Consider the following 17,202-nt stretch of genomic DNA (forward strand, 5'->3'; position numbering starts at 1 on the left):
CATATGTATTTACCTGCCTGTCTGTCTACTTACCTACCCTCTATCATAGATATAGACCACTCAAACAAAACAAAGACAATAGAAACTGGGTATCGATTTCATGCACTCATATAAAGAGCTCTAGATAGACGAACTGCAACTAAAAATGGAACTAAATAGACAAAAAAAACATCTCAATCCATTAAATTCCCCACACTTCAAGCCTTCTTAGGTCCAGAATTCGAACCCTCCTTACGAGCCAAAGTTCCATCCTTGCGAGCCGCATTACGCTCCTTCTGCAGACGATCCTTCTTTCCACCAGCAAGCAGCTCGAGATGGCCTGCCTTTGTCGCCAGACTGCGTTCTGTCATTGAGACGAGGCCGGATGTGAGTTGCTAGAGCGGTGTTAGTGGTGTTTTCCTTTTGGCCTTGTTCTTGTTATCTTGCAGGACACATATTGCAGTCTGCATCCAGGAAACAGAGACAAGAAGCGAATCGGTTGCGTACCTTGGTCAGTTTCTTCTGCTTGATCAGGCCGGCCTTCTTGGGCGCGACGGAGCGGACACCGGGTCTTGTTGTCTTGGCGGGCCTGGTGAAGAGATATGTTAGTTTCATTGTTTAATTGTGAATGTCCCTGGGTGGATGGATTGGATTGTCGTCTGTGGTGATTTTGGTTTTGTGTCTGCGAGTGGCACTTACTTCCTGCCAGGGCCGGTGGAACCGATTTTCTTCAATGATCCTTGCACCATGGTTGTGTTTGTGTGGGTGTTGAAATGGTGAAAACTGGTATATATATGGGGATAAGAGGAAAAGGACAAATTTTGTAAAGTAGCACTGCCAGCAGCACGAAATGAATCTGGGCTTCTGGTTCTTTTTTCGGCGGTGGGTTGCCGGAGGGAAAATTGCTTATCGGGTTATCTGGATCACGTGCGGTGTGGGCCTGGGGCATATTTCTTCCGTTCCGAAGTATATTTGTTTGATGGTATATAATCTTGGAGATGGAGATAAATAATGATGATGAACATTTGAATGATGATGATAAAAAAAAAAGAAGAGCAATAAATGCAAAATTGACGGATCGAACCGGAACAGTCAGGTAGTGGAAGATCTTAGGCACTTCCCTCGTGGTATACATGTCATGTTACCACTAAGCCACCTGCTGTTAAGAACATGTTGGCTTAAACTTCCTTATATCTCGCGCTTTCCCAGGTTTTTTCTTACTTGTACACAGACATTCTCACTTATTTTTGTATGCCAGCAAGTTATTTGGCATGATTCTATGTATCAAAGATGGCATTTGCTTACGAGAAAGTAAAAAGAATAATTTAGAAATAGCAGTAGCAAATCGTAAACTGAATTGTCCTAGAGCACCAACAAGAAAAAGGAAACCTTTGAATACGGCATCGATAGATCGAACCGGAACAGTCAGGCAGTGGAAGATCTTAGGCACTTCCCTCGTGGCACTTCCCTCGTAGTATACACGTCGTGTTACCACTAAGCCACCTGCTGTTAAGAAAGTATTGGCTTAAACTTCCTTTTATCCCGCGCTTTCTAAAGTTTTTGCTTTGTTTATACGCCAAAGGAACATAATGATACTTATAACTTGTATAATAGACTTGCCCGTATGATAGAGGAATGTGTTGGGATTAATTTTGAACATGATAATTTGTTTCTATAGTTGCGCAGTTACTACATATATTGATATATTGATATTCCTATGATTGTTTGTGATAGCCTCAGGCCAGCACTACATGTTTACTCTTCCAAGACTTTTATCCTCGACATACCATCAGGATGGACACGCATTTTGAAGTTTTCCAACCTTCGAAGTTCATTGCATCTGTTGATCAACATACCTACCTATGTATGTAGGTTCCATCGCTTATGGCAGATCACGGCCACCAGTCAATAATAACACTCTCTCTTGGCTGGTCAACATGTTTGATACCTCAGTACACTTTCCACTTTAGATGCACCAACTACAAGCTGCCACAAAGTACTAGTCAATCACTCTTCAACTTGACTTTGGGCAACAACGACCTCAAAGAACCAGGCCAGAAATTGCCTGAATCATATTTCCAACCGAAAGCTCCATCAACAATGTGACAAAACTGAGCCTGTATCGAAAAACATCGGTCATCCGATTTCGAATTCCCTACCACAGATCTTGTTGAATGATGGAAATATGCTATCCGCAGCACTTACTCGAATCTACGGCACCACGAGGCGAACAGTTACCCAGTTGGTTGTTAGACAAGACCACTACGATCCTCTTCCCGTCAGAGCAATGGCTTAGAGTGACAGGTCATCCCATTTGCTCATGTCCGCCCTTCCCTCGGAGCTTGTTGGACGCACATTTCCTCGAATAACGACATCCAGGTGGAAACGAGAAGATATTAATGCCTCCGAAAGAGAATGGAGATGGGAACTAATGGGGTGATTGTTGTCCTGCCTTTCATTGGGAGGATAATATGATGGGTGTTCTCTCAAACAAGAGACGAAAATCTTCCAGTCCATCAAAATCTGAGGAATAGGTGGGAGTTTCGGGTTTGGAAACCAAAGACACCAGCGAAGACATTGATATTCCCCCTGGAATGTCCCATCCGCTATGGCCGCGATCGAAGTGGTCGTTTGATACTCCAGCGCCTTTCACTATTCCTTTCAATGTTCCCGTGGTTTACTGGATAACGATGCCAGGTAATGACCCGTCTTGCACAAGAACCAGGTGCTCCCATATGACTCTCTAGCTCAGCTTGCTTCTAAGATTTCTCGGCTCTGCCGTTCTTTTGGTCTCATGGCTAGAAACCACATGGAGACGCAGGAATCATTTGTGGTTGCTCGGTGAGTTTTCCAGCATTCAGTCTCCTCTCGGCTCTGCTAACATTCCCATGTGCTTTTTTAGGATCTCCAGAGCATCTAGCATCGTACCTGGTTGCAGAAACGAATGCCACCACCTATTAGGATCGAGTCTTATACTACTCCCGAGAAGTATGCCGGGATTTTCTTGATAAAACCCAAATCGGTTGACACGGAGGATCACGTCAACATGCAGTATGGCACAATCAAGAATTTCCGAATAAGTGTCATAAATGCGGTTCATGATAGCACATAGAAAACGCTCAATCCGTTAAGTTTTGTACCTTTATTAAAAGGTTCCCTATGATAATGATCCTTGAGGAGTATCCTTAGGAGAGGAGATAGTGGTGATTCATGCCGAATGGTCTTCGTGGATACTCTCAATACACAGATACATGCTCTTTTCTTGGAGATTTGACTAGATTTTAACCAGAATTTCTTTGACGTAGTCTCCCACTATCTGTCTCCGCTTTATAGTCCTCTGTTTCGGAATTTTGTTAAAGGGCACATCTTCGGAAAGGATTACTAGCGTATCCCAGAGTCTCGGTATAGCTAGAACCACCTCAAAGTTCAGACAGAAAGTATTTTGGTAGACCTGGATGTATGATGTCTCGTTGTATACCAGTCGTGAATTCCACTCCTTGAGTCGAGAACGGCTGATGGCCTTTAATATTACAATGGTTATAACTCAAAGTCTTCCCAAGCTGATGTTTATTTTTCTATTAAGCTGCATCACGTATTGTCCTAACCGATGCTTGCTAGTCAGAGAAGGCAACTCGGCGGCTTGTTGGGACTTACCTTTACGAGGGACCCAGCACTAGAAAATTTGAATTTGCTAAATACTACACCAGTCAAGTCATAAACACGACACAGAGAACAGTTCACTCACCAGCAATAGTAACTGAGAAAAGCTCAAAGTACCAGGTTGCCAGATTCCCAAGATATCCCAACATCATAGGCCCGACAAAGCCAATTAGAGCCTTTCTAGCAAAAAGGGACCACACACACGCCATTTATCAGGGTAAGTTGCCTGGTAAGCATGACAACCGCAGCCCATGGAAGCGTACTCAGACACTGCACCCTCACCACGGACAAGCCCATGCTATTTCCCAGGGTGGTTAGAAGGAAGTATGGAATCGAGTAGTCGTGATGATCAACATCAAGATATCGTATGCGCGGAATCTGCTGTCTTCGCTATTTGTAAGATATTTAACTACAGACAAATGCCCCATAGTATCAACTGCTCTGTTACAATTGATTGTGGCAATGACAAGGGATGTTTCGATTTCGTTGAGAGATTCCAGGACTGGGAGGCTTTCTCTGGGAAGTCGACTAGGGAAACGTAGGAGTTAAACATCCAAAGGTAGATCTTGATGCCGTCGAGCTGTATACTGATCAGCATGGTTTTTCCCGTATATGAAACCTTGAACATGAGCATAATCTTCCAATAAAGATCCACTGCCAACCGCATCTTCCTCAATCTGTAGGCCAACAAACCGCCAAAGCCTGGGGTAATTCATTCAGTCAGATAGAACGTAGTATTGCGATTCTGCAGCTTGTAGCGCGGGTACCGGGTACCGAGAAGGTAGACACTGCCATGATCAGCCTTGATCTTCCAATATGGGACGGAGCTGAGGGACTGATATAGATATTGTCAGTGGAGAGGTCGTGGTGTCTTCACTCATGGTGAAACTTACAAGCATGGTGGCCTGCCAGGCGAGCACTATGCTCGACACGCAGACTTGGGTCCCACTTGTAAATCATGATTGGGGTTGAAATTTGGAAGTCCGTGTATGTGATGGAGAACACCAGCATCTTCTATAGCCATTATCGGATTAGCTTATGTTCAGACCATCCTGCATTCTGTCAGCTGAATGTATATAGAACAAGATTGGCAGTCTCCATTGCACTTGCCATACAACAGGAGTAGCTATATGTGACAGCCTGTGCCTCCCCCATTATATGGGGCTCCTTCCTTTTTGGGCCCCTCGTCGCCCACCCTCGTTGCCTTGGGCTACCAGGTAAATATAAATACCTGCCTTCTCCCACTTATCCCGCTTCTTCTCTCTCCCCTCCTCCGTGCCTTCCCCCCTCCGTGTCTCCCTTCCGTGTTTCCCCTCCTCCGTGCCTCCCCTCCTCCGTGTCTCCTCTCCTATGTATCTCCTCCCCTTATGTGTCTTCGCCCCTTACGTATCTTCCCTCCTGTGTCTTCCCTCTTGCGTGTCTCTTCTCTTGTGTGTCTCTTCTCTTGTGTCTGTTCATTCCCCCAACCCAGCTGCACGGGTCCTGTGTGTAGCACCTGAACAAGACTTGTACCTTTACGTGGTGTTCAGGATGAGTAGCCTTTATGGTGAAACTAAGCAAGTCCTCATGTCAAATTTCGTACATAGTCTAGCACTTGGCTTTCCCAACTCTTCCATAATCAAGCTTACATCGCATCACGCATCTCTATGCTTTCTGTGAACTTCTCTTAGAACCATCTTGTTATTATTTAGAACTACAATAGAGAATCTTCACTAAACTGCATTCGCTGCCTAGGTGATCTTGTAAGGAGATACCGCAATACGGACACTTGATTATCGAAGACTATATGTATTATCTGTGTATTGGGATTCTAAGTAACGATTCGACTGGTACATGTTGTATATAATCACTCAGCAACATCAACCATACCCGAATTAGTTAAAAGTGTCACCCACATCGACATCCCAAATTAGCGAGTGAAAAACGAAAGTTGAAAAGTTGAAAATGAGATGAAAGCTTTGCCTAAAGAAAAGTCCAATAGGCTGCTCCTGCGAGGACTCGCCCTATGCTGGCCCGGTCTAGAGTAGCTTTCCCACAACATTTGTCAAATATGGTCGAAGGACTACGGATGCCGTGAGAAATGTGGCCGCCCTGCCAAGTTAACATCTAGGGTACGACGTTATGATGCATATTTTTGATAGGACTGAAGAGCTTGGTGAGCCTTCTTCTTGTTTTCGCATAATCTCACTGTTCAGTCGTCTTCTCTGTTAGACGGATCTTACTTGCGCTGGCATTGGAGCACGTTAGGAACTTGACTTGAGGAAATGAAAGGATCTCAAAGAATCTCTAGATTTGAGTTTTGAAATGCGATAGCTTGATAAATATTGTACATGATGCCAAAAAAAAAACCAACAACCGATTACTCTCGCATCTTACCTCCAGTAAGTGCCTCAGCAAGTTTCTTAACACGATCCTGAGAGACATCCCAGCGAACAGCCTCGTTATTGCGGGTCTTGTGGGCAAGATTGAACACATTGGGAGGGTTGCCCAGGTTCCAGATATTCTCGCCGGGCTGGTGATCGTTGCGCCACGCCGGGTTCTCGCCCTCGGGGAATACCCGGTCGATTTCAGCATTGAGCTGCTCGTCTGTTGTAATGAAAGTGCGAGCATTCACATACAACGACTGGAGGTTCTCCTTCCGCTCTGTCTCTTTCTGTGCTTGCTTGGCTTCCAGGCGTGCCCGAGAGAGCGCAAGGCGTTCCTCCCGGTTGGGGTCGGGCAGAATTGGCTGTTTGCGAGGCACCATTGCCTCGATGGTGGATGGTCGAGTGAGGCGCTCGTCCTCACGCTCGGGTTGCTGAAGAATGCGGTCCCGCCGATTCTGGCTCTCAAGACTGCGGCTGAAAACCTTGGAATCTGCGGACCTCTTGCGCGAGTACAGGTCTCGCAGACCGTCCCGCAGGTTCTGTCTCCGCAGATCCGCCATCTTGTGCTTCCATTCCTGCTTCTCGGGATTGCTACTGTCGGGGCTCACTACGCGTTCTGACTTGGGGAGCTGTGTGGCGGCATTGAGGTATTGTATCCGGGGCTTGTCCGCTCGGCGGGCCGGGAAGAGCTCGCGAGGTACGGGTAGTGTACCCCTGACATGAGGTTTGCGGGGGTTGGTGGGTTGGATAATCTTCGGCACATCGATGAAGTGAGGGGATTCTGGCCCGACTCGAAGATTGGAGGAGGAAGCAAATCCACGGACCTGCACAGTGGCAGTCCGGCTATTGCGGAGGACAGACATGCGGCGCAATTCAACCCTGTCACTCCGTGGAGTGATAAAACAGGTAGGGGGTTATTGCAAAGTAAATTATCGAATCAAAGGCCAATGACACGACCTTCAATTAAGCCGGGATGTAGCCTGAGGTTGATTACTGTATAATAGGGAGGATACGCGGTCGAGTAAGTCGGAAGAAACAAGAAGCGATTTTCCCCTGGTCCGTGCACGGTAATATCTTGGCGCCAAAAAAAAATAATTCCTTCGCCGCCTTTTATTTTTCTTCCTCTTCTCTTTGCACTCTGCCACTCTCTGTGTTTGGTCTTGCCTTCGATTTTTTTTTCGTCTGGCACTTACTTCTCCTTTCATATTTCAACCCACAACCGCTATCATGGGTACAGGAAAGAAGGAGGCCGCTCGTAAAGTGCGGCAGGGAAAGCCCAACGATGGCATGGCCAATGTCAAGACCAAAGGTGAAAATTTTTACCGGTATGTGCAGCCTCAGCCAAAGACCCTGTTATTCTAAAAAATCCAATACTGACTTCCCTCCCAGCGATGCCAAGAAACTTAAGACCTTGAACATGTTCAAGGATGGCACGCCTCGCCGTAACGCACAGGGTGATATCACAGTCGCCGCTAGTTATCAATCCAAAGAGTTGCCAACAGCCCGCATCGAGCCAAACCGTAAATGGTTTGCTAACTCTCGCGTTATTTCACAAGAGGCTCTGACCTCGTTCCGTGATGCTGTTGCTGAGCGTGCTGCCGACCCATATCAAGTTCTTCTCAAGACCAACAAGCTCCCTATGAGCTTGATTCGGGATAATGATAAGGTCAACGGTCTGAAGCAACACCAAGCTAAGATGGCTATTGAGACGTCTCCTTTCAATGATACCTTCGGCCCCAAGGCTCAGCGCAAGCGTGTCAAGCTTGGTGTGTCGTCTCTCGAAGACCTCGCTGGCGAGACAGCCAAGTTGCAGAACTCCTACATTGAGAAGAACGATGAGGGAATCCACGCCGATGGGAGTGCGATTGTTCGCGGTGATGATACTGCTGCAGTCGAAGACCTTGGTCTACTCACTACCTCCCGTGAAGCTATCTTTAACAAGGGACAGAGTAAGCGTATCTGGAACGAACTCTACAAGGTCATCGATTCTTCCGATGTCATCATCCATGTCCTGGATTCCCGTGATCCCGATGGTACTCGCTGCAGAAGTGTTGAGAAATACGTTCGCGAGGAGGCACCACACAAGCACTTGATCTTCGTTTTGAACAAGTGCGATCTCGTCCCTACTGGCGTTGCTGTAAGTTTCACCGTTTCCCCTTCGCTATCCCTTTCTATTACTTGGTTATTGCTTTTATTTCTATCCTGCGTTTTCCCCTTCCCCCTGTTCCATCGCTAAGTCAAGGCCTCTTCCTGCGACTTCGGTCGTGCATGACTCCGGTCGTGCTTGTTTCAATGGAATTCCGTCTGTTACAGCTTTGGTATATTAACACTGGCCCGCACCGAATTTCGTTATGAACCTAGGTTGACTTGCTTTCGTCTTGAAAGCCTGTCGCAAGGGCCAGCTGTGTTTTGTTTTTGAGTAGAAGTCTGCTTCTGCCTTTTTTTGGTGGCATTGTGGCAGAATTTCTTAGTAACATCCCACACATTCTACTTTTACACAATAGTTCATTCATTGCTGGTGACTGATTGCTAACTTTGCATCTTTGACTAGGCCGCTTGGGTTCGTCATCTTTCTAAGGATTACCCTTGTCTTGCTTTCCATGCCAATATCAACAACTCTTTCGGCAAGGGCTCATTGATCTCGCTGCTTCGCCAGTTCTCGTCCCTTCACTCTGATCGCAAGCAAGTGTCTGTTGGCTTGATCGGCTACCCCAACACGGGCAAGTCTTCCATCATCAACACTCTGCGAGCCAAGAAGGTCTGCACAGTTGCTCCCATTCCGGGTGAGACCAAGGTGTGGCAGTACATCACCCTTATGAAGAGAATCTATCTCATTGATTGCCCTGGTGTGGTTCCACCCAATGTCAATGACACCGAGGAGGACATTCTTCTCCGTGGAGTCTGCAGAGTGGAGAACGTTCACAACCCAGAGCAATACATTCCAGCTGTTCTCCGCCGTGTCCTGCCCCGCCACCTGGAGCGCACCTACGGTATCAAGTGCCAGGAAAACTACCTGGACTGGCTTGCGCTTCTTGCTCGCCAGGGTGGTCGTCTCCTCAAGGGAGGTGAGGCCGATCTGGATGGTGTCGCCAAGATGGTGATCAACGATTTCCTTCGTGGAAAGATCCCCTGGTACACACCCCCACCCAAGGGTGCTGGCAAGGGTGAGAATGGCGAGAAGGATGAGGCTGGTGTCAAGGGCCGTGAAGGTGCACTCGGCGAGATGCCCCGCAAGCGCAAGTTGGATGAAAACAACGAGCCTGCTGCAAAGGAAGCCGAGACCGAGGCCGAGTCTGAGTCTGCCCAGGACGAGACCGTCGATCCCGAGGACAGCGACAATGATTCGATCGCCAACTTGGAGGTCAGCGACGTGGAGAGTGGCGAGGAGGAGTGATTGATCTATCGGTGTTTTCTACAGCACTCGAAGTGTCATCCCCATTCTGCCCTACGAAAAAAATAGACAGTCTGCCGCCATGAGATCGGCCATGCTCGCTCTTGAAACAGAGCTTCTAGCCGAGCCATTCCTCCCCATGTCCGTATTGGGCGGATTTGGCTCCCCACAAGGCATCCGGCATGTGCTTTTATCGCACAGAAGTCTGAAGGCTGCCTCGCGACATGTCGCCCAGGCCTGAAGAGCGCCTGTCATCCAAAAGCCGCGTGGTTAAGCGTGAGCATCCCTGTACTTTATTTGTACAACCCTTGGAGTTTTGGTGTTTTTCAGTCACCGGCTTCAACTCAGATACCCGATTCGATGAGGAATCAAAATGAATGGAAATAATTCTCACTTTAATCATTTCTTATTCAGATCAATTGTAGTTTTTATCGTACATGTTGCTTTATAATCCAATTGCGTAGCCACTGTGGAGACTAAAAGCTTCAGATGAGATTAGTTGTGGTTCTTCCCACTCTTCTTGTTTTCATGGAGTGCCAACATGTCTTACCTGATTAAAGTATGATGTATACGTGGACATAAGCAATTGCACAGGTGAAAACAGGCCTCAAATTCGGTGTATTTTTATTTCTCAGCGCAAGAAATATGGAAATCGTATTCCATTTTATTCTATTATTGCTCGCATGCATCTCGGACGGGGAAGAGTAGCAGAAAATAGCGACATGTCAAATCTAAATGAACCAGCCAGGTTGTAACAAAATTGCCGAGTTCCACTTCACTTTCCAAGTTTCTCATTCCAAGGTGCTGGACGAGCTAAAATGGGTCGGAGACCAAGGTTGTTTCGATAACGAGTCGGCGCCATCCTCGAAAGATCAAGCACATTAAGCCCAGTACCGGGGTCCCGAATGGATGGATCAGCTCCAGCACGTATGAGAATATCCACAACTTCAAAATAGAACCGAAGACTGGCAATCCACACTGCTGTAGCGCCACTACGGCCTCCAGGAGCATTGATGTCGATGTCTGGCTCAGAAGCAAGAATAGTCTTGACGACTGGAGCCATCCCAAACGAGGCAGCGTAGTATAGAGGATATGTTCCGTCAATAACTACAGTATCCTCCGTGTATGAATTAGCGGTTGTTCGGAGTAACACCTGTATCCACGTGCCATAATTGCCCCGGCCAGGGAGAGACCTTGTCGCGAAGAATTTATGGATCATTTCTTGCTTGGGATCCCCATAGCCGCAAGAAGCACCATGTTGGGGCCAGAAGTTTGCGGCGTAAGTCAGGAAAGGATGGTTCTTTCGTAATTTGGCTGGGTCTTTCGGGGATGTCAGGTATCCTTGTGCAAAATTGTCCAGACCGAGGTATGTGAGGCAACCATGCATGGCTTTCAGGTCTGCAGTTGTAGGATCCAGGCTAAAATATTGGACTCGAGATGAGCGAATCCAATCAGACGTTAGGAAATCCTTGACAGACGCATGCGCAAGATTCAGACAGCCATCTTGGTCCTCAGTGATGAGACCTTGACAAATTTCGAGAAGTATATGTGGAGGGACGAGCATCATATCCTCATCGAGTGTCGTGCTTGTCTCGTCTGTGACCACGATTTCGTTGAGAGAATTTAAAGTAAGGGGCAGTTTGGCAAAACTGAGCCAAAAGAGGGCCTCACGAGCAATTTTCCAATCGTCAGGGGCAATTCTTTCCAACATATTTGCATACGTCTCGCGTAAAGTACTTGGGAGGTTCTTCAAGGCCTGTCGCATTGCCCTTACAGATCGTTGCGTGCTCAGGTTGTCCAATGAGAGCTGGAGCCAGCGGAATCTGCGAAGAAATAATTAGACCACAGAAAGAATAATATGAGGGGTACTATACTGACGATCCATCGGCATTTCGACGAAGAGTATATTCAATCTCCGCTTGGAATTCCGGTGCCAAAGTTCTCAACATATCATCAGTCTCAAGCCGGTATTTGATAAAGGCACCAATGTCTCCTCGCGAATTCCCGCTTATGTTCAAGACAGATGCATTGTGGTGCTTGATGTGATTCATGTTTGTAGTGGTTATAAGCACGCGGACGTTCGTTGACAGACTGGCAAGCCTGAGAAGGGACGCTTCAAGAAGCTGCATATCATGGCTTTCATTGATTGCATCAACCAAGAGGACAATTTTTGTCTTTTCGGAAGCAGTCTTGACGATAGCAGCTTCAAGAACAGATAATTCGATAGGAAATCTACGCGCCTGATTGCTTGGGCCTTTATTGTAGATAGATCGAATCTCGTCCAATATTGAAGGAAATGTGCCTGACAGCTGTGCCACAAGTGATCCTAGAACATTTCCTGCATTCTGGGAGGCAAAATCGCTAATTGTGCAATAAAAATAAGCAAACCCCATATGTTGACTTTGAGAAGTCATATAAGTAAGTTCATCAGCAGCTTGCGCACTAGTGAAGCGTCAGATATGAGAAGCAATCCGATTGCCAAATGGAACTTACAACAACGTAGTTTTTCCGGTTCCAGCTTCAGAGCTATATTAGTAAAATGTCTTGAAAATTGCAAAGGATACATACATTTTCCAAAGAGGAAGAAAGCCCGATTTTCGTCTTGGCTAAGAAACGTCTTCAGATGGCCGTCGACAAACCATCTACCAGTCCCATTTCTTTGCTTTTTTGACGCCCGCAGATGAGAGCTTTCGGGGTTCACAGGAGCTATCCATTTCAAAAGCTCCCTGTTGGCCAATTTGTTCCGCTCTTGGAATCGAATCTGCAAGTCTTCCTTCAATGTGTTTGTCAGATCACGAATCTCGTGTTGCATCTCCCGATCCACCGACTTATGGTCTGCAATGAGAACCAGTATCAGCCATGATTTGACTCGTTCCAGACGAATCAGATGCTCGCTAACTTCCGTCTGTGTGAAGGGCCATTTCAGAGTTTGCTTAAGGCGCTCAAACTTGGACTCAGCCGTTTTCAAATCCATGAGTAGGGATTGGAGAAACTCATCTGTTGTACGCAACACTCTCGCCATGACGTCGCGGTCAAATGGGCATGTTTCTGATTCTTGCCATTTTGGGACATCATCTATTTGTGCTGCCAGGTGTTCCAAAATCCCCTTTAGGGCAAATAGCTCTTCGCTGAGTTTTCGAATTTCGGACTTCGCGGCCTGCACCGTTTTGGCATATCTGATCAGGCTCGATAGCACACGGCTGACCTCTATCACAAGACCGGTGATGGAAATCGGGTCCATTTGAATTCAAACCAGGCTGAAGTTGGGTTTGTGTATATTATTTGAGGCGATCAAGGGCTGTGTGGGTTGTCCATGGGGTGAGCTGTACAACATACCCCACTCATAGATCCTCGTTACGCTGTTTCAGCTGTTTCAGTTCTCGGGGTACGCCGATTTGGTCTCTATTGGGCTGCAACTTTGGGTTTTCTTAGGGTAGGGCATAATTAAACTCATTTTTATCTCATTATCTATAAAAGAGTACAAACAAGGAATGTAAAGAAAGTGAAGAATATAAGAATGCAAGGAATGTTCCATGTGCAAGGTAGTCACTATCGACTGCGGTAGCCTCACCGCCCCCAGGTCTACATCGTCATCGACATCTCGCCATCGTCGCTTTCCCCCATCAATACCAGAATGCCCACCGATATGTCTATGGTCCCCTACAATGGGGGAAACCTTGATGTCGTTTTGTAAGTGATCTTCAAATCTGTGATACTACACTATCTAATTGTGAACAGGCGGCACAATGACTCCGTGGTTGTCTTTGATCATGATTCCCAGCAGCTCGTTCTCCGCAATACCTCCGATACGGACATTGACAATATGGAGCTAGCTAACTGCCCATTCTGCCATCGCCCAATGCGCGATAATAATAGAGAACAACATTGTGGGGATACTGAACCCGAAGGCGAATTCATTAACCCAAATTACTTTCACATGCTCAACAATAGCGTTCCCGGCTCCGCAACCTCCTCCACTCCTCCTTCTCCGCACCACCGCCTTGTTCATCCCGCCCTCCCCGGTGGGCCTTTCAATAATACCCCCGTCCGACCTACCTCCTCGCCACACCCATCACCACAGGGAATTTCCTCTGCGGCATTCAGTCCAGATTACTTCAAGAGGTTCTTTGTGGAGGAACGAGTGTTGGGCAAAGGTGGAAAAGGTGTGGTGCTACTAGTGAAGCATGTGCTGGATAGTGTGTCCCTTGGCCACTATGCCTGCAAACGTGTTCCTGTCGGTGACGATCATGAGTGGCTAGAAAAGGTTCTAGGTGAAGTGCAGCTGTTACAGCACCTCTCGCACCAGAATCTTGTCTCGTACCGTCATGTCTGGCTGGAAAATGCGAAGATAAGCACTTTCGGCCCGAGTGTGCCTTGCGCATTTATTCTACAGCAATACTGCAATGCCGGTGATTTGCATGATTACATCTGTGCCTCTGTTGAAACCTCGACCACTGCGCAGCAATTGAAGGACCGCCTGCGCCGCAAATCCAAAGGCGAACCGGAGCCTCGAACAACACTGGGAGGACCTCGCACACTTCAGCTAGATGAAATCTATTCCTTCTTTCGTGATATTACCTCTGGACTCCGTTATCTTCACGCCAATGGATACATCCATCGAGACCTGAAACCACACAACTGCCTGCTCCACGAGACGGGTGATGGCATCAGAGTTTTGGTCAGCGATTTCGGTGAGGTGCAGACTCAAAGTGCAATGCGCCAATCGACTGGTGCAACCGGTACTCTTTCATACTGTGCGCCTGAAGTTCTTCGCCAAGAATATCCTGACGGACCATTCGGCAATTTTACGTTCAAGTCTGATATCTTCTCCCTCGGAATGATTCTTTACTTTCTATGTTTTGCAGCTCTTCCATACGCAAATGCCGATCTCATAAACGAAGAAAAAGAGGACTTGGAGCAGCTCCGTGCAGAGATCACCAGCTGGGCTGGATTTGACCACGCACGAGCTATCCGCTCCGACCTCCCCGAAAAGCTATATAGGTTCCTAGAGCGCTTGCTCTCGGTTGATCCCAGCCGACGACCCTCAGCCGACGAGGTGTTAAATGGCATCCAAGTTGGTGCCAATTCAAATGAAAATTTTCGCTTCAGGAAAGCCAGCACGGGAAGCTCCGATCTGCCTGGAAATCGAATCCGCCCAGTGGCGAGCCAACAACCGTCAGTAGAGCGAACACTCTCTCCCACCAAAAACCTGCGCCGAAGCCCAACATCCTTCAGGCGTGACTCGGTATCTGACTCGAGTCATTTCCGAAGCAATCCGGCGCCTGTGTCTGACACAAATCCAGAGGAGGGCTCTTCTTTGAGCCAAGAGCGAGACATGATCGTCCGGCGTCGCCAATCTAATTCGTCACCGTCATCTCCAGCCCAACCTCCTCGTGAATCATCATCACCCCTCGAACCCCACCCCGAGCCTCAACCAGTCCGTCAAGATCATCTTCTTCCACCTCCACCGAGCCGCTTCCCCGTCTTGAATTCCCTAGCATCTTTGGACCCACTCCTCTCCTCGCCTGTCTTACAACTTACTTTCTTCCTCATCAAAATCGCATCCCTTCTTCATCCATGCTCGCCGCTGGCCGTCAACCCCTGGATTCTTTACCCTCTTCTCCTTTCTGCAGCATTTACTTTAACAACCCACAGCATTCGGGCTCAGGCCCTTGCCATCTTTCTACACCTACTGGTCGTCGGGTTGAGTTTCCGCCTAGATGCCCTATGTATCTGGCGCTGAACAGATATGAATTTGCGAATACGCTAGTTAGTATGCCTTGCATCTCTTTTTCGGTCTTTTTCGGCCCTTTCAATGTACGTACGTCCACACGACACTATCACGATGATGCCCCTGTCAATTTTCAACGGGTTGATGATATATTTTATTGCATGCATGGAGGGAGACAAGCGGCTACCCTCATGCAACGTACAAAAAGTATGAATTTGATTTTGCACAGCAAATTCCAGGACCAAAAATGTAGTGAATGTAGCATTTTGGTAAAGTACAAGGAGTCGGGCAGCTTTGCTTCCTTATGTCTAAAACTGCTACTTTGCTGTAGCTAAGGAATACATATGGGGGTCAAGTACCCCAGGAACATCTGTAAATAACCCACTCATCTCATTTTCCCGGGTCTAAGTGAGGCACCTCAAGGGCGAAATTCTGGAAATATAGTCAGATATTGTTTACAATCGGCTCAGTCTCCATGAAAGGGCTTACCCAATCCAGTGTCTCAGACCCATCAATCATTTCCGGCATTAGCCCCATGTAAGGTACCTCCCAGCTCAGCCCGGGAACATCCATCCGTGTGCCCAGCCTCGTGGCCTGACGCCCAGCCACTTTACGGGCCACCAAGTCCAGCGCCAGTGACGCAATGCAGGATTCTGACGAACGATGGCCATTAGCAGCCCAACCCTGTTAGCAGTTTTCAGTGCGACGATCTCTCTCGAAACAAAGCCTTGGTCTGCGCTCTCGTCTATAAAAACTGTCGTATGATATTCGAGACGCACATATAGATTAAGGCAGATTACCATTGCAGCTAGGAGAAAACCATAGATTGTGCGAGGAAACCATCCACTTGTCTTCTTGTAGACGGCTACTGGGCTGGAATGCTTGGGATTTTCACAACCTGGAGAGCTCATGATACATGCTTACTTCCTCATGCGACATAGTTCGCAGGAAAGAGGCGATTTCGATTTTCGGGCATTTCCACAAATGAGTCTAGACATTCAAGCGGAGTATTAAAAAAGGGCTATGCGAAGCGAAGATATTATCTCCATCCTGGTCTGGTCTGTTATTTGGCGGTATTAATACATTAGATCCAAGCTTCAAGAAAAGCATCTATTGAACACTAGTTCAGGGCCCTAGACAATGATAGTATTGTCTTGTTCTTTCGTACAAACAAATTCGATATAGCAGGACAGAGTCATGTCATTGCTTTCGACTCTAGAGGGTGTCTCGTCAACGGTGTACTCCAACATCTTCATCCAACTCCCTTATCTCGAAGGCGATCTCTGCGGGTAGACTTGGTATCCGCGTTGGTGAATAGCTGCTGGGACGCAGTACGGAGGAGGGCAGTCGTGCTTGGGTACATTCAATCACGGCCGATGAGAAAAGCAATGGGCAGTATCTGACGAACTGTCGCATTCACAGGTTGGTCAGTTGTTGGTGTCTGTTTAGGAAAACCAAGTCAGTTGGTAGTCCATCTTGTATCGTAATTGATGGAAAGGGAATTATGATCCAGGAAGCATTTTTCAAAAAGTTGGTCACCAGATTGGGGAAGATTGCACCAGGCGTCACATCCTGTTTCTGAGACCATGTCGTCCTTTGTTTATTGATATGCTGGGAATCATGGTGCAGCTTGGTTTGTTCTGTCGTGCGTAGATGTTGATTTTATGATAGAGAATGAGATTTCATATGGTCATACTGAGAGTTTAATCCTTGTCTCATAGACATGCAGTCATATATGTTTGGATAGAAGCTACATTAATCTAAACTTGGAGTGGAGATACGACGAAGAGACGTCAAGAGTGGGATGGGACTACGTGGTAAGGTAAAGCACAGAAACAGGACATAGGAGACAGATGGAAACAATCGAGACACGGATGCATTCACTACAAGTTAAGCTATGTATGTGGGATGTCAGAAGGAATAAATAAACCACAACTCCATTTGCCAATCCCCAAGAATTCAGTACTTTCGTAGTTGCTCTTAGTGAGTAGCATACGATTTCCCTCCTTCTTGGTTGTAGTTGAATTGAAGGAGTGCAGCCAGAGAAGCCCTCTTTTGATCTTGGACGTCAGTTT

The 17,202-nt window shown here is 47.2% G+C and overlaps 6 protein-coding genes across 6 annotated transcripts; 2 read left to right on the forward strand and 4 right to left on the reverse strand.

Moving 5' to 3' along the window:
* Positions 1-197: 197 nt before the first annotated feature.
* On the reverse strand, positions 198-728 carry N7479_004177 (DUF2462 domain-containing protein; the record flags this gene model as incomplete). The annotated part of the gene is made up of 3 exons (XM_057251874.1): positions 198-374; positions 487-568; positions 679-728. The coding sequence occupies 3 exons, from the start codon at positions 726-728 to the stop codon at positions 198-200; spliced, it is 309 nt and encodes a 102-aa protein (XP_057111199.1).
* A 5,270-nt stretch (positions 729-5,998) lies between these two features.
* Positions 5,999-6,868, reverse strand: N7479_004178 (uncharacterized protein; the record flags this gene model as incomplete). Its single annotated transcript, XM_057251875.1, has 1 exon — positions 5,999-6,868. One exon carries the CDS (start codon positions 6,866-6,868, stop codon positions 5,999-6,001), a length of 870 nt encoding a protein of 289 aa, XP_057111200.1.
* A 364-nt stretch (positions 6,869-7,232) lies between these two features.
* N7479_004179 (putative GTPase NOG2) lies at positions 7,233-9,399 on the forward strand (the record flags this gene model as incomplete). Its single annotated transcript, XM_057251876.1, has 3 exons — positions 7,233-7,330; positions 7,395-8,142; positions 8,557-9,399. 3 exons carry the CDS (start codon positions 7,233-7,235, stop codon positions 9,397-9,399), a joined length of 1,689 nt encoding a protein of 562 aa, XP_057111201.1.
* Positions 9,400-10,171: 772 nt separating this feature from the next.
* N7479_004180 (uncharacterized protein) lies at positions 10,172-12,637 on the reverse strand (the record flags this gene model as incomplete). Its single annotated transcript, XM_057251877.1, has 4 exons — positions 10,172-11,219; positions 11,275-11,838; positions 11,890-11,914; positions 11,965-12,637. The coding sequence occupies 4 exons, from the start codon at positions 12,635-12,637 to the stop codon at positions 10,172-10,174; spliced, it is 2,310 nt and encodes a 769-aa protein (XP_057111202.1).
* Positions 12,638-13,030: 393 nt separating this feature from the next.
* N7479_004181 (protein kinase IKS1) lies at positions 13,031-15,139 on the forward strand (the record flags this gene model as incomplete). The annotated part of the gene is made up of 2 exons (XM_057251878.1): positions 13,031-13,086; positions 13,135-15,139. The coding sequence occupies 2 exons, from the start codon at positions 13,031-13,033 to the stop codon at positions 15,137-15,139; spliced, it is 2,061 nt and encodes a 686-aa protein (XP_057111203.1).
* Positions 15,140-15,517: 378 nt separating this feature from the next.
* On the reverse strand, positions 15,518-16,066 carry N7479_004182 (uncharacterized protein; the record flags this gene model as incomplete). The annotated part of the gene is made up of 3 exons (XM_057251879.1): positions 15,518-15,559; positions 15,617-15,811; positions 16,052-16,066. The coding sequence occupies 3 exons, from the start codon at positions 16,064-16,066 to the stop codon at positions 15,518-15,520; spliced, it is 252 nt and encodes an 83-aa protein (XP_057111204.1).
* Between the last annotated feature and the right edge of the window lie 1,136 nt (positions 16,067-17,202).

Source organism: Penicillium vulpinum (genome assembly GCF_028829585.1).
Source record: "Penicillium vulpinum strain IBT 29486 chromosome Unknown utg000002l_segment0_segment0, whole genome shotgun sequence".
Taxonomy (NCBI): domain Eukaryota; kingdom Fungi; phylum Ascomycota; class Eurotiomycetes; order Eurotiales; family Aspergillaceae; genus Penicillium; species Penicillium vulpinum.